The sequence below is a fragment of the Nerophis ophidion genome, linkage group LG06 (assembly GCF_033978795.1).
Source record: "Nerophis ophidion isolate RoL-2023_Sa linkage group LG06, RoL_Noph_v1.0, whole genome shotgun sequence".
Taxonomy (NCBI): Eukaryota; Metazoa; Chordata; class Actinopteri; order Syngnathiformes; family Syngnathidae; genus Nerophis; species Nerophis ophidion.
In genome coordinates, this window is record NC_084616.1 from 44727280 (window position 1) to 44741358 (window position 14079).

The 14079-nt window shown below is 40.6% G+C and overlaps 1 protein-coding gene across 1 annotated transcript in view; it reads left to right on the forward strand.

Moving 5' to 3' along the window:
* Positions 1-14079, forward strand: part of cntn3a.2 (contactin 3a, tandem duplicate 2) — a 236234-nt gene that overhangs the window by 47358 nt on the left and 174797 nt on the right. The window contains exon 3 of the mRNA XM_061903869.1: positions 1353-1488. Within this exon, the coding sequence (XP_061759853.1) occupies positions 1353-1488 (136 nt within the window). The remainder of the gene's footprint in view (positions 1-1352; positions 1489-14079) is intronic.

A 14079-nucleotide genomic window follows, 5' to 3' on the forward strand; every position in this document is an offset into this window, starting at 1 on the left:
TTTCCTGTGATAAAATGGCAACCAAGGTTTTACAAAAAGGTCAACCAATGAACAAGATTTCTCTACAGAATCTCCTCTCTGGTCAACAAAAGCACCATGAAGATTCTAGCGGGAACTCTCATTCAACCCTTTTTCGATCACGCCTGCACCTTCTGGTGCCCCAGCACCTCCAAAACCCTTAAATTTAGACTCCAAACATCACAGAACACGCTAGTCAGGTTACTTCAAGACCTCCACTCCAGATCACACCTCACTCCAACCCACCTCTCCAAAGGGGGCTGACTCAGGGTGGAAGACAGAGTAAGACAACTTGCACTTAGCTTCGTCTATAAAATTTGCTACACCTCCCTGACACCAAAGTTCATGTCAAACTACTTCCAGAACGTAAATGTCCGCCATAACCACAACATCAAGGGGAGCACTACAAACCACGTTAAACCCAGATTCCGATCTTAAAAAGGTCTTAACTCATTCTCCTTCTATGCCACAACAATATGGAATGCACTCCCAACAGGTGTAAAATAAAGTCAATCTCTATCCTCCTTCAAAACCGCACTAAAAGAACACCTCCAGGCAGCTACAACCCTAGCCTAACCCCCTCCACCAACCACATCCCACCTCCCCGGATTTTAAATAATGAAATGTAAATAATCAAATGTAGATACTTGTTCTTATGCTTTCTGAGCTCACTATGTTCACTGCACGCTGTACATATCCTACCAAGTCAGACCTACACTGTTTCAATGTCCATTTCTTAGATGATATAATTGCTGATGACCGAAGTGTTGATATCAACCCAAACTAACGCCCATTCCAGCCCACGGATTGTAAATAATGTAAATAATTCAATGTATATACAGTATACTGATGATTAACTTGTGTGATGACTGTATTATGCTGATAGTATATATTTGTACCATGAATTGATTAACGTGGATCCCAATTTAAACAAGTTGACAAAACGTATTCGGGTCTTACCATTTAGTGGTCAATTGTACGGAATTTGTACTGTTCTGTGAAATCTACTAATAAAAAATGTAATCAATCAATCAATCAATCAATCAATCAATCAAAATGTCCTCAACTGATTCACAGGTCCCACCTTTGAACATTTTGCGTAACATCTGTGGTCACCACTAATCTGTAGGTGACCCCCCTCACCCCTCTCCCGCCACAAAGGAAAGGGGGGCAGAGCAGAAAAGAGGCGGCAGATCCACTGGTTTAAAAATGGGGGGTCTATTTGAAGAATGTACTAAAATCTGCTTCTTCCTATTCCTTTTGGACATGTTGAATTGACCCGCATGTGTGAAAACACTAAAAGCATGACTGTAGACTTTCACTGCTGACCCCAGATAGTCTGGACAGTGGCTTGTACCATGGCCCAAGATGGAGGATGGAGCCAGGTGATCTTTTCATTCCAGTCGACTCCATAGAGGAAGAGGGAACGCTGACGTGCGACGCCAAGGGAACCCCGCCTCCTCAGTACAGGTAAAGGCATAGCTATTTTGTTTTATTTGCTACATAACAGGTTTAGTTCAAATCCTGTAGAGAAACAGGATTAAAACACTTAGTTGAATGCTTCCTGCACTGCATCATCTACACTCGTCTCGAGCGTGCCCGGAACCTAATTTGTGCTCTGTGCACCCAGGAATAATTTTCAAGATAAGCTCAAATCACACATGCGATATTGAGGTATTTCACAAAGGAATGTAATTATTTCAGACCACTGTGTTTCTCCCTATCCTAACAACCCCTATTTTATTGTGCGACCTGTAATTGTTATTAATGAATGTGCTTTGTTTGTTTTCATCTGTTTTTTTTTCCTTCCCTTTTCCACCACTGACAGTATATATTTTTGCAGTCTTTGTCACAATATTGCTTTTTTTTCCGATGCGTTAAACATAGCCCCCTTTGGTATGCGGGGATGATCATTTTCAGATAAAAGAAAAGAAAGAAAGAAAAACCTGCCTTCTTCTTTTGAAGATGGGAACTGATAAAATATAGTTTACAGCGCAGACACGCACTAAAATAAATTACTTGAAAATAGCACTTTAAGGATACGAGTGCTGCCATGCGCATTCATTCCACAATTCATTACTACTTTGTATTAGAATATGAAATGTATATCGACGATAATCTACTGTAGGGATATTCAACTAAATTGTTTTGGGGGCCGCATTTTCAGAAAGCTCAGGACCGAGGGGCCGGACTTCTCCCTTCACCATTAACACTTTGTATGTTCCTGTGAACCAGTGTCCTCTACAGTGGAAATATGACTTATGATCCATTTATTTTTTTAGAGTTACGAATTTCGAAGAAAACAATGCGCAGTCTACAGTGTAAAAAAAATCTGTAGATTTTACTGCTAAAAATGGCAGTTCAGTCACCAGAATTTTTTTACACTGAATCATTTTAAACTGTACACTGTACCACAAAGATAATTATTATATTTAATATTTATTTACTTACTATAGTATATGATTTGTTTATTATGTATTTGTTCACTGTTATGTTACAGAGAACAAGGAAATACGATACAATTGCTATGGTGTTAAAAGGGGTAGAAATAAATAAGCTCAGCTTCTTCCTACTCCTTTTCGGACGTGCTGTAATAAACAACTGGAAATATTTGATGAATTACATTGTATTGTATATGTGTGTTCGAAACAAACTGAGACTGTTATTTTTACAGTAAATTCTGACTAGTGAGCTGCCATAATTTAACAAGAAATCTGCAGATATTTTTGCAGTGAAATACTGTAAAGTGAAAACCAATAACGCTGTCAGTTTTACGGTAAAATTCTGGTCACCGTGCTGACAGTTTTTTTTTTTACCCTAAAATGTGCAGTGTTTTTAAAAAAAGAAAAACAATACCACTCTTATTTTATTACCATTTTTTTACCCAACAAAATATAGTTGTTTTTTACATAAAAAATACTGTAAATTGAGAGACTGTACAACTGTCATTTTTAAGGTAAAATTCTGGTGACTAAGCTTCCAGTCTTTTATCTAAAAATGTATGTTTGTTTTTTACAATGCATTAGTGTAAATGGAAAAACATTACCAAAGTAATTTTTACTGTAAAGTCCTGGTGACTGAGCTGACGTTTTTTTTACTGAAAAATCTACAGTAATTTTGCAGTGCATACAACAGGAGCACTTTGCTGTTTTCAAGGTCCTACTGCAAAAAAAAAAGGTAGTTAAATAACATCTGTATGATTATGTTCTACAGTGTTGCTGCAAAAATGTTAGTTCTCACAAGTTATTTGAATAGAGTTTGGGTAGAGTTTGACCCAATGTGGTACAGTGGACCGAATGAAGCTGGGGGAGGGACAAGCTGTAGAAAATTAGAAAATGGGGGTGTTATGGTGAGTTGTATTTTCCATGCACCTAGGTAGTTAAGTAACATCTGTATGATTACGTTCTATAGCAGACCTGGGCAAATTAAGGCCCGGGTGCCACATGCCTCCCATTGAGCTTTTCAATCTGGCCCACCGGACATTCCCAAATATATTTTTTTAGATCTTTAAGATGGAAAGTGTAGCTGCCATTATGATGTTTTCTAAAGACTGTAAGTCTTGAACTATACAAAGTATTTCCATGGTTTGATTCTGCGCTTAAGGATGATGTACCAGTTACTATGGTCATCTAATTAGTTACCATGGTAATGTAAGTCACAGCAGCTCAGACGAGGCACCAAGCATTGTGGGTGGGGAGCGTTTCCACAGACGCGGAAGGAGAGTTTCACAACAAGTGATGTATCTGATACATCAGATTTTAGGTGGGTTTATTTTGTAGCCTTCGCGGTCATATTTCACTGTCTGTTGCATTTTTGTTGCGTTTAACTTGATTGTAAAATTTGTTGATCGAAATGGGGTGTGACATTCATATTTTGTCAATATTCAGCGTTTTTTCTAGTGCTGCAAATCTTTGGGTGTCCCACAATTCGATTCAATATCGATTCTTGGGGTCACGATTCGATTCACAGGCGGATCGGTGCGGCGTCTTCAGTAATGCTGACGTTGTACCGATCCGTTGTGGTGAAGAAGGAGCTGAGCCGGAAGGCAAAGCTCTCAATTTACCGGTCGATCTACGTTCCCATCCTCACCTATGGTCATGAGCTTTGGGTCATGACCGAAAGGATAATATCACGGGTACAAGCGGCCGAAATGAGTTTCCTCCGCCGTGTGGCGGGGCTCTCCCTTAGAGATAGGGTGAGAAGCTCTGCCATCCGGGAGGAACTCAAAGTAAAGCCGCTGCTCCTTCACATCGAGAGGAGCCAGATGAGGTGGTTCGGGCATCTGGTCAGGATGCCACCCGAACGCCTCCCTAGGGAGGTGTTTAGGGCACGTCCAACCGGTAGGAGGCCACGGGGAAGACCCAGGACACGTTGGGAAGACTATGTCTCCCGGCTGGCCTGGGAACGCATCGGGAAACCCCCGGGAAGAGCTAGACGAAGTGGCTGGGGAGAGGGAAGTCTGGGTTTCCCTGCTTAGGCTGTTGCCCCCGCGACCCGACCTCGGATAAGCGGAAGATGATGGATGGATGGATGGATGGATGGATGGATGGATGGATTCGATTCAAAATCGATTTTTTTTTCAATTCAACACAATTCTCGATTCAAAAACGATTTTTTTCCCAATTCAAAATGATTCTCTGTTCATTCAATAGATAGGATTTCAGCAGGATCTACCCCAGTTTGCTGACATGCAAGCAGGGTAGTAGACTTTTGTAAAAAGCTTTTATAATTGTAAAGGACAATGTTTTATCAACTGAATGCAACAATGTAAATTTGTTTTAACTATTAAACGAACCAAAAATATGACTTATTTTATCTTTGTGAAAATTTTGGACACAGTGTGTTGTAGAGATGCTCGGTTTGCGGTCTCATCAGCGGAGTTACCCGCGGGTCAAGGGCGGTTAACATGACGAAAAATAGATTTTAATTAGATTCAGGTGGGTGGCGGTTGAACCATCCAGAGACATTTGATATACATGGTTCTGGGATCGGTATCCTTTGCCATTCAAAGAGCCATTTAAGACCCGTGTCATAAAGCGAAGAAGTCAATAGGAAACGCTATTATTCTCTTGAATGACTGGCGGCAGTCACCCATATATTAATTATTAGTGCATGCTATGAAGCCATTGATTTGTCGCCTACTATAACATGTACGATCTGCTTGTCAGTCCAGCATCATGTTGTGTGTGGCTTCCGCGGCAACACGCACACGACTGCAAGGCATACTGGGTGACACAGAGTTCACTAATGGTAGTGATATAAACAATTTTAACACTCTTAGTTATATGCGCCACGCTGTGAAGCCACACCAATTAAGAACGACAAACACATTTCGGGAGAACATCCTCACAGTAACACAACATAAACGCAACACAACAAATACCCATAATCCTTTGTATTCATGACTATTTTATACACCCCAAACCCCGTCACCTCCACCCAGCCCTCCCCTGCCCCAAACCCCCCTGCCCCCGTGCGTCGGTAAGGTGGGCGGGGTTGGGGGCGCGGGGGTGTAAAATATATTCAGGAAGTATCATGAATACAAAGGATTATGGGTATTAGTTGTGTTGCGTTTATGTTGTGTTACTGTGATGATGTTCTCCTGAAATGTGTTTGTCAATTTTGTATTGTGTGGCTTCATAGCGTGGCGCATATTAGTAAGTGTTAAAGTTGTTTATATCACAACCATCAGTGTACTCTGTATCACCCAGTATGCCTTTCAATCTCATACGTGTGATTGCGGAAGCTGCTCACAACATGTTGCCGGACCAAAAATCAGTTTGTACATGTTGTTGAAGGTGTCTAAGGCAATGGGTGCACAGCACGCCCATATTCTTGTCATCAGGATAAATGTAAATGTATAGTCGCGAGAACGTCAGCGGCTCCAATTGATTACATTACTCTGTGAAACAGTTTTAAATAGCTCCGTGAGTGGTAAAGGTGGCCAACCTCTGATATAATTCAGAGGGCGGTTGGCAGGCGGGTACGGTCCTGATAAAATGTTGGTTCGGGTGGACGGCGGGTGGATGACGACTTTTTTGATGCAGATGCGGGTGATATAATTGCCTATCCGCGTATCTCTAGTGTGTTGTCAACCTTATGAGATGCGATGCAAGTGTAAGCCACTGTTCTTTTTTTTAATTTTTATAAATGTCTACTGATAATGTCAATGAGGGATTTTTAATCACGTCTATGCTGAAATTATAACTAATATTGATACTGTTGTTGATAATATTCATTTTTGTTTCACTACTTTTGGTTTGTTCTGTGTCGTGTTTGTGTCTTCTCTCAATTGCTCTGTTTATTGCAGTTCTGAGTGTTGCTGGGTCAGGTTTGGTTTTGGAATTGGATTGCATTGGTTTGGTATTGCTGTGTATTGTTTTGTTGGATTGATAAAAAAAAAAAGGGGATTTTTTTAGAAATGAGAATCGATTCTGAATTGCACAACGTGAGAATCGCGATTTGAATTCGAATCGAATGTTTCCCACACCCTTAGTTTTTTACTTCGTTGGAAAATGTAAAATTCCATTACGTTTTTTAAGACAGTCTCTCATAACGCTTTTAGCATTCAATCTGACATTATTGTGAGGTTTTGTATTAGTGTACATAAAAATAGATTTACCAGCCCACAGACACATTTTTTTCTCTGAATGTGGCCCCAGAGTCAAAATAATTGCCCAGGCCTGTTCTATAGTGTTGCTGCAAAAATGTAAGTTCTCACAAGTTTTTTGAGTAGACTTTGGGTAGAGTTTGACCCAATGTGGTAGATCCGGCTATCGAACTGGCGCCCCAATGCAAACATAAGCAAGTAAAACGTTTCTCAAACTAATTTAATTAGGAAACAACGGACCGAATGAAGCTGGGGGAGGGACAAGTGGTAGAAGAAGGGGGGTAAAAAAACCTGATGTTTTTAGACAGCTTATCTGCAAGAGTAAAAATAAAAAGGCCAGGGCTCCCACCAGTTCAGTGTTATGGGGAGTTGTATTTTCCATGCACCTAGGTAGTTAAATAACATCTGTGTGATTATTTTCTATAGTGTTGCTGCAAAAATGTTAGTTCTCACAAGTTTTTTGAGTGGAGTTTGGGTAGAGTTTGACCAAATGTGGTAGATCAGGCTATCGGACTGACGCCCCTGTGCAAACATCCATCCATTTCCTACCGCTTATTCCCTCTGGGGTCGCGGGGGGGCGCTGGTGCCTATCTCAGCTACAATCGGGCGGAAGGCGGGGTACACCCTGGACAAGTCGCCACCTCATCGCAGGGCCAACACGGATAGACAGACAACATTCACACTCACAGTCACACACTAGGGCCAATTTAGTGTTGCCAATCAACCTATCCCCAGGTGCATGTCCTTGGAGGTGAGAGGAAGCTGGAGTACCCAGAGGGAACCCACGCATTCACGGGGAGGACATGCAAACTCCACACAGAAATATCCCGAGCCCGGGATTGAACCCAAGACTCCTCAGGACCTTTGTATTGTGAGGCAGACACACTAACCCCTCTTCCATCTTTAATTAGTAAACAACGGACCGAATGAAGCTGGGGGAAGGACAAGCGGTTGAAAACGGGGGTTAAAAACAAAAAACTGAAGTTTTTAAACAGCTAATTTAAAGTTAAAGTACCAATGACTGTCAGACACACATTAGGTGTGGTGAGATTTGTCCTCTGCATTTGACCCATCCCCTTGATCACCCCCTGGGAGGAGAGGGGAGCAGTGGGCAGCAGCGGTGCCGCGCCCGGGAATCATTTATGGTGATTTAACCCCCAATTCCAACCCTTGATCCTGAGTGCCAAGCAGGGAGGCAATGGGTCCCTTTTTTTTTATAGTCTTTGGTATGACTCGGCCGGGATTTGAACTCACGACCTACCGATCTCTAGGCCACTGAGTAAAAAGGCCAAGGCTCCCACCAGTTTAGTGTTATGTATGTTCCATGCACCTATTTTTGCTGTATTTATCTGCCTATACATTAACCCGATCCCTGGTGCAAGAAAGTTTGGACAGCTGTGTTAAACCCTTGCACCACTGCGGGTCCGTCTGAAGTTTCCCCGTCATACAAACCGGTTCGTGTCGTCAAAAAGCTTGTAATAATCAAGACGAGGTCCTTTCGGGATATGTCATGATCATGTCCAACGGAGCATTTCTTTTTAAATCACATTTTAACAAAGCCCCGGCACATAGGAGGACCCTTCGCCTCAGTCACGTCTCCATGTCTTTACTAATTTATATTGACTCACTTGCCACCAATCTGTGTCATGTCTTGCCAGATAGTATCTTAGAGACACGTGTAGAGCATCTTTAATGACCAACTTCGCCAGACCCGTGCAGGTTTCCCAGCCCCTTGTTGTCTCCAAGCAGCACTGATTGCAAGCGTTGTTGTTTCATTGGGCATTGAATTACTGCAGCACAGATAAGCTGAGTGATAGCAGCGCGGGTTATGTAGGCTCATTATTTCTCCCTGCATGCCCGAGACCAGGTATCTCCATGTAGTGATTAAAGGTGAGCTGAGCACATTCTGACGTGGTGTCTTGTCAAGCTGGCTGTGCAGGATTCTGCATGCCCTCAGCACCTCTCCCGCTTCCTCTCTTGAAGTGTAAATGGGCTCCTATTGCTCCATCGCCCCGCATCCCTTTTTCGTCTCTCTTCCTTTTCCTCTGACAGTCCCGTCGCTCAGGCAGCAAGATGAAGTTTCCACTGTAGGAACACTGCGGTAACAATTCTCTCAGTGGGGGAGCGGGGACGCAACTTGCACAGGAAGGCGTCTTAAAGCCACGCGGAGTGAGTTTAAAAATAACGTCTAAAAGTTGGCATGCTCAAAAGTCCTTTTTCATCCATTGTTATGTGTTATCAAAATCTCAAAGGCACGGCGGCCCACAGGGATAAATCAACCAAAGACACACAAACACCTTATGCAACTTTTGAGGAGGAAAATGGTGCAAATGAACCCTCAGGGGACATTTGCTAACGTGTGTTTACTTTTAGTAAATTGTTCGTGTTTTTGTGAAGTGAAGTGAATTATATTTATATCGCGCTTTTTCTCTAGTGACTCAAAGCGCTTTACATAGTGAAACCCAATATCTAATTTGTACATTTAAACCAGTGTGGGTGGCACTGGGAGCCGGTGGGTAAAGTGTCTTGCCCAAGGACACAACGGCAGTGACTAGGATGGCGGAAGCGGGAATCCAACCTGCAACCCTCAAGTTGCTGGCACAGCCGCTCTACCAACTGAGCTATACATTGTTGTGGTCCTCATTTAAACAGGATTTTTATTTATTTTAATGTTAAATTGAAAATGCTAGTTTAATCCTTTGAAGGCTTTTTGATGAAATGTCACAATTTTCAGTTAGTGTAAATACGGACAACTTGAAATAATTAATGTAAATCTGACACTATCTGATCAAAAAGCCTTAAAAATAATTTAATCAATACATTAATCAAAGTTTATTTGTACAGCCCTTAATCACAAATGTCTCAAAGGGGCTGCACAAGATGAGTGGTCCACCCCAGGTCCCGACTTTGAACAGCTAGCTTCCTGGTAAAGTTCCTCGCCGCCAAGGGGGCTAATAAACTACATTTCTTCATACACTATTACTGGTGGACAAAAAATATTCTACGTTTTTTTGCCCATCATTCATTTGCCATCCTTATGTGAGACAAAAACACACATGTTTCTCTTTTTTGTGCTCTCTAAATAGTGACAAACTGCTAGTATGAGGCGGCTAACAATACAGTTCATAGCGATACGATATATTCTGTCTATAAAGCCCTCAAAAAACCTCCAACAATACTGTACATACATGCTGTGTGTACAGAATGTATATAATGTAGTAACAGACACATACATGATAACATGTAATATAGACCAGGGATAGGGAACCTAGGGCTCGTGAGCCAGATGCGGCTCTTTTGATGACTGCAACTAGCTCTCGAATAAATATGAGCTGACATTGCTTAACACGATAAGTAATGAATAATTCCACTTGTAATCACAGTGTTAAAAATAACATTCAAAATATAAAACATGCTCATGCATTTGAATCCATCCATCCATCCATTTTTTTACCGCACTTGTTCAAGAAGTTGCATTAAGGGTAAGAAGTAATTTATTTATTATTGGTTAGTGTAGGACTTGCCCTCCTGGGGGTTCTTCAGACCACCAAGCTCCGACATGAGAGCCTGTTTCAGGGTTACAATATTGTTTTATTTTTCAATAAGTCTCTCAGTTGCTTTACAGCAATTTTTTTTTCTCTTTCGTTCTCGCTCGCACTCTGGCTCCAGCCCCAAACCTGTCCCTCCTCCTGGCTGCTACTTATAAACAGAGCGACAGGTGATGAGATAACAAGGCCCAGGTGGGCCATTTACGCACCTGTCGCTGATTTTGAGGCCGATTCTGGCAACACCCTGCTTCGCTGCAGGCCCGCAGGCCACGTCCCCTCCAAAGTTAGCTTCATATTAACAATGTTATTACGAAGAATACGAGACCTATTATACTCTAGAAATGTTGGTCTTACTTAAAAATACACACGTTTTGTTGTGTTCAGTGTTAAAAAAATATTATATGGCTGTTACAGAAATACATTTCAAAATATTTCACTTCTTGGCTCTCTCAGCCAAAAGGGTTTCCCGACTCCTGATATAGACTGACCATACGTCCTCTTTTACCCGGACATGTCCGCTTTTGCGGGGCTGTCCGGGTGGAGTTTCTTAAATGCTTCAAATGTTCAGCATTTTTAGTTAGTATTTTCAATGTACATTCAGGGTTAAGAAAGGGTTAAAAACAAAACAAATTGTGAAGGTTTGCGCATGCAGCAGCATTCGTGAGGGAGGGACAGGAACAGAGAGAGCGAGAGAGTTATGATAGACGTGCATGCGTTGCCAGGCTCTGCTTTTTATCAATAGATTTACCAGCTTTAATTTTTGTATTATATATAACAGGGGTGTCAAAAGTGTGCCCCGAAGGCTATTTGCCGCCCACAGCTAATGTTTTAAAGGCCCACGGCACATTCTAAAAATACTATTAAAATAAACAAAACATAACAAAAGTGACATAAAAAAGCTTAAAGGTGAAATGTAATTTACAAAAAGTTGCAATGTTGACTAATAAAACAAAGCTGTTTTTTTTTCTTTAAAACTGTCATTGCTCAAAACATAATATTGAATCAAAATCAATGTTATTATGATTTATTGACCTATCCAAGGTTCCCATTACTTCACATCAAATATTCCACTTTGAAAAATATTGTTGGTGGAAGATTTTGCATATTTTGTGTGTTTGCCATTAAAAACATAGTTTTGTTTGACAAAAAAGGGCGGAAAACAAACCAACAAAAAAACAACATAAAAAAAAAACCTAAAACCTTTTGAAATGAGGAATAAATCTGAAGTTGATGTAGACTCCTGAGATTTAAGCCTTAAATATAAAATGTATGTATGCCCTGGCACACCATTAGTGAATGAATGTTTATAACTGAACACATTTACATGTGTATACACATTTGTTTTCTTTTTTTATTATTTTTTAAAATGAATTAAGTATCGTTTATGACAACTTTTTTCCAAAGCACAATATAGAATGTGAGATATAACAGGATAATGCGTACGCTTATCATTTGTTTTCAAAACGCATCCAAAAAAGTGGGACCCCAAAAATGTACTGTGGGACCCCATTTTAAAAATTCCTAGCGCCAACACTGCTGTCAACAGAGGAGAAAAAATCCCTTATTTAAATAAATATATTATTTATAAAGCCAGTTCGAGTATCATTGGCAAATTTTCACCAAGTCCCGGCCTTGGCAGGCTGCCCGCCTTGGCACGCATATACGTGTCCTCTTTTTGGGATTCCAGAATATGGTCAGCCTATGTACTATTAACACTATTTAGATTATTTTAAGCATTTCTGGGTGCATTAATTTCACAGTGCGCAACAAAAACTACCACAAATCATAGAAGTTTGTTGGAGCCAACGGCGGTGTAAACTAGGCTGATCATATTCTGAAATCCCAAAAAGAGGACACATACAGTATACTGTATGCGTGCCAAGGCGGGTAGCATGCCCAGGCCGGGACGAGGTGAAAATTTGCTAATGATACTTGAACTTGTTTTATGAATAATATATTTATGTAAAAAAAAGCATTTTTTCTCCTCTGTTGACAGTAGTGTTGGCGCTAGGAATTTTCAAAACGGGGTCTCGTGTACCCCATCAAGTCATAAAAATGGGGTCCCACGGTAAGTTTTTGGGGTCCCACTTTTTTGTAAGCGTTTTGAAAACAAATGATTAACGTATGCATTATCCTGTTATATCGCACATTCAATATTGTGTTTTGGAAAAAGGTTGTCATAAATGTTACTTAATTCATTAAAAGAAATAATTTAAAAAAAAGACAAATTTCTATGCATAAGTTAATGTATTCAGTTATAAACCTTTATTCACTTTCTTCTTTCCTTCATGTATCCAAACGTTGCAGCTGCCGCTAGTTTTTTATATGTCTTTATTTAATAAGTTGTGGGTGTATTTCTTTGACTATAAAAGTGTAACAACTCTTTTGCTTCGGTCATGAAATGATGATAATGGTGTGCCAGGGCATACATACATTTTGTATTTAACGCTTAAATCTCTGGAGTCTACATCAACTTCAGATCTATTTCTCATTTCAAAATGTTTAATTTTTTTATGCTGTTTTATTGTTTGTTTATTTTACGCCCTTTTTTGTCCAACAAAACTAGGGGTGTGTATATTGTAGTGTCCCGGAAGAGTTAGTGCTGCAAGGGGTCCTGGGTATTTGTTCTGTTTGTTGATGTTGTGTTAAGGTGCGGATGTTCTCCCGAAATGTGTTTGCCATTCTTGCTTGGTGTGGGTTCACAGTGTGGCGCATATTTGTAACAGTGTTAAAGTTGTTTATACGGCCACCCTCAGTGTGACCTGTATGGCTGTTAACCAAGTATGCCTCAATCCACTACCCCGCTCTCTCGGTCTCTCTGTATCTGACCCGCCATCACAGATGCTGTTGCGTGTGCACACCTTCACAATTTGTTTTGTTTTTAATCCCTTTTTAACCCTGGACATACATTGAAAATACACGCAACCCTGACTCAAAATGCCGGACATTTGAGGTATTTAAGAAACCCCGCCCGGACCACCCGGACAGCCCCGCAAAAGAGGACATGTCCAGGTAAAAGAGGACATATGGTCAGTCTAAATAATCTAATGTATATACTTGTTCTTAAGCTTTCTGAACTCACTATGTTCACTGCTTGCTGTACATATCCTACCAAGTCAGACCTACACTGTTTCAATGTCCATTTATCAGATGATATAATTGTTGATGACTGAAGTGCTGATATCAACCAAAACTAACCCCCTCCACATCCCACTCCCTGGATTGTAAATAATGTAAATATTCAATGTATATACTATGATGATTAACTTGCGTGATGACTGTATTATGCAGATAGTATATATTTGTACCATGAATTGATGAATGTGGACCCCGACTTACACAAGTTGAAAAACTTATCCGGGTGTTACCATTTAGTGGTCAATTGTACAGAATATGTACTGTACTGTGCAATCTACTAATAAAAGTTTCAATCAATCAATCAATGACACAATGCACATTAATGAACATATACAATATACATGTGACAGATTGTAGCCAAAGGATGATTTGCATCTGCAAAGAAACAAGCCCAAGGCTCCCACTAATACAGCGTTATAGTGAGTTGTATTTTTTCATGCACTTATTTTCGCTGTATATATCTGGCAAAATTGGAAAGTCGGTCCCTGAAAATAATGGCTACATTTAACCAGTCCGTGGTGCGTAAAAGGTTGGCTACCCCTGCTTTAAAACATAACTAGCTCGTGGCTAACGTCTCTTTGCAGTGTATTAGCTACTTCTAAATCACTAATCATCGCCTCCATGGCGACAAACAAACTATGTTTCTTATAAATATCATCCGTATTCTTCACTACACACCGTACGACAAAACAATAGCTCACTGCTAACAGAAAGCTAGCGCTCCTGAATGTAAACAAAAGGGTGTGTATAAACAGATACCTATTG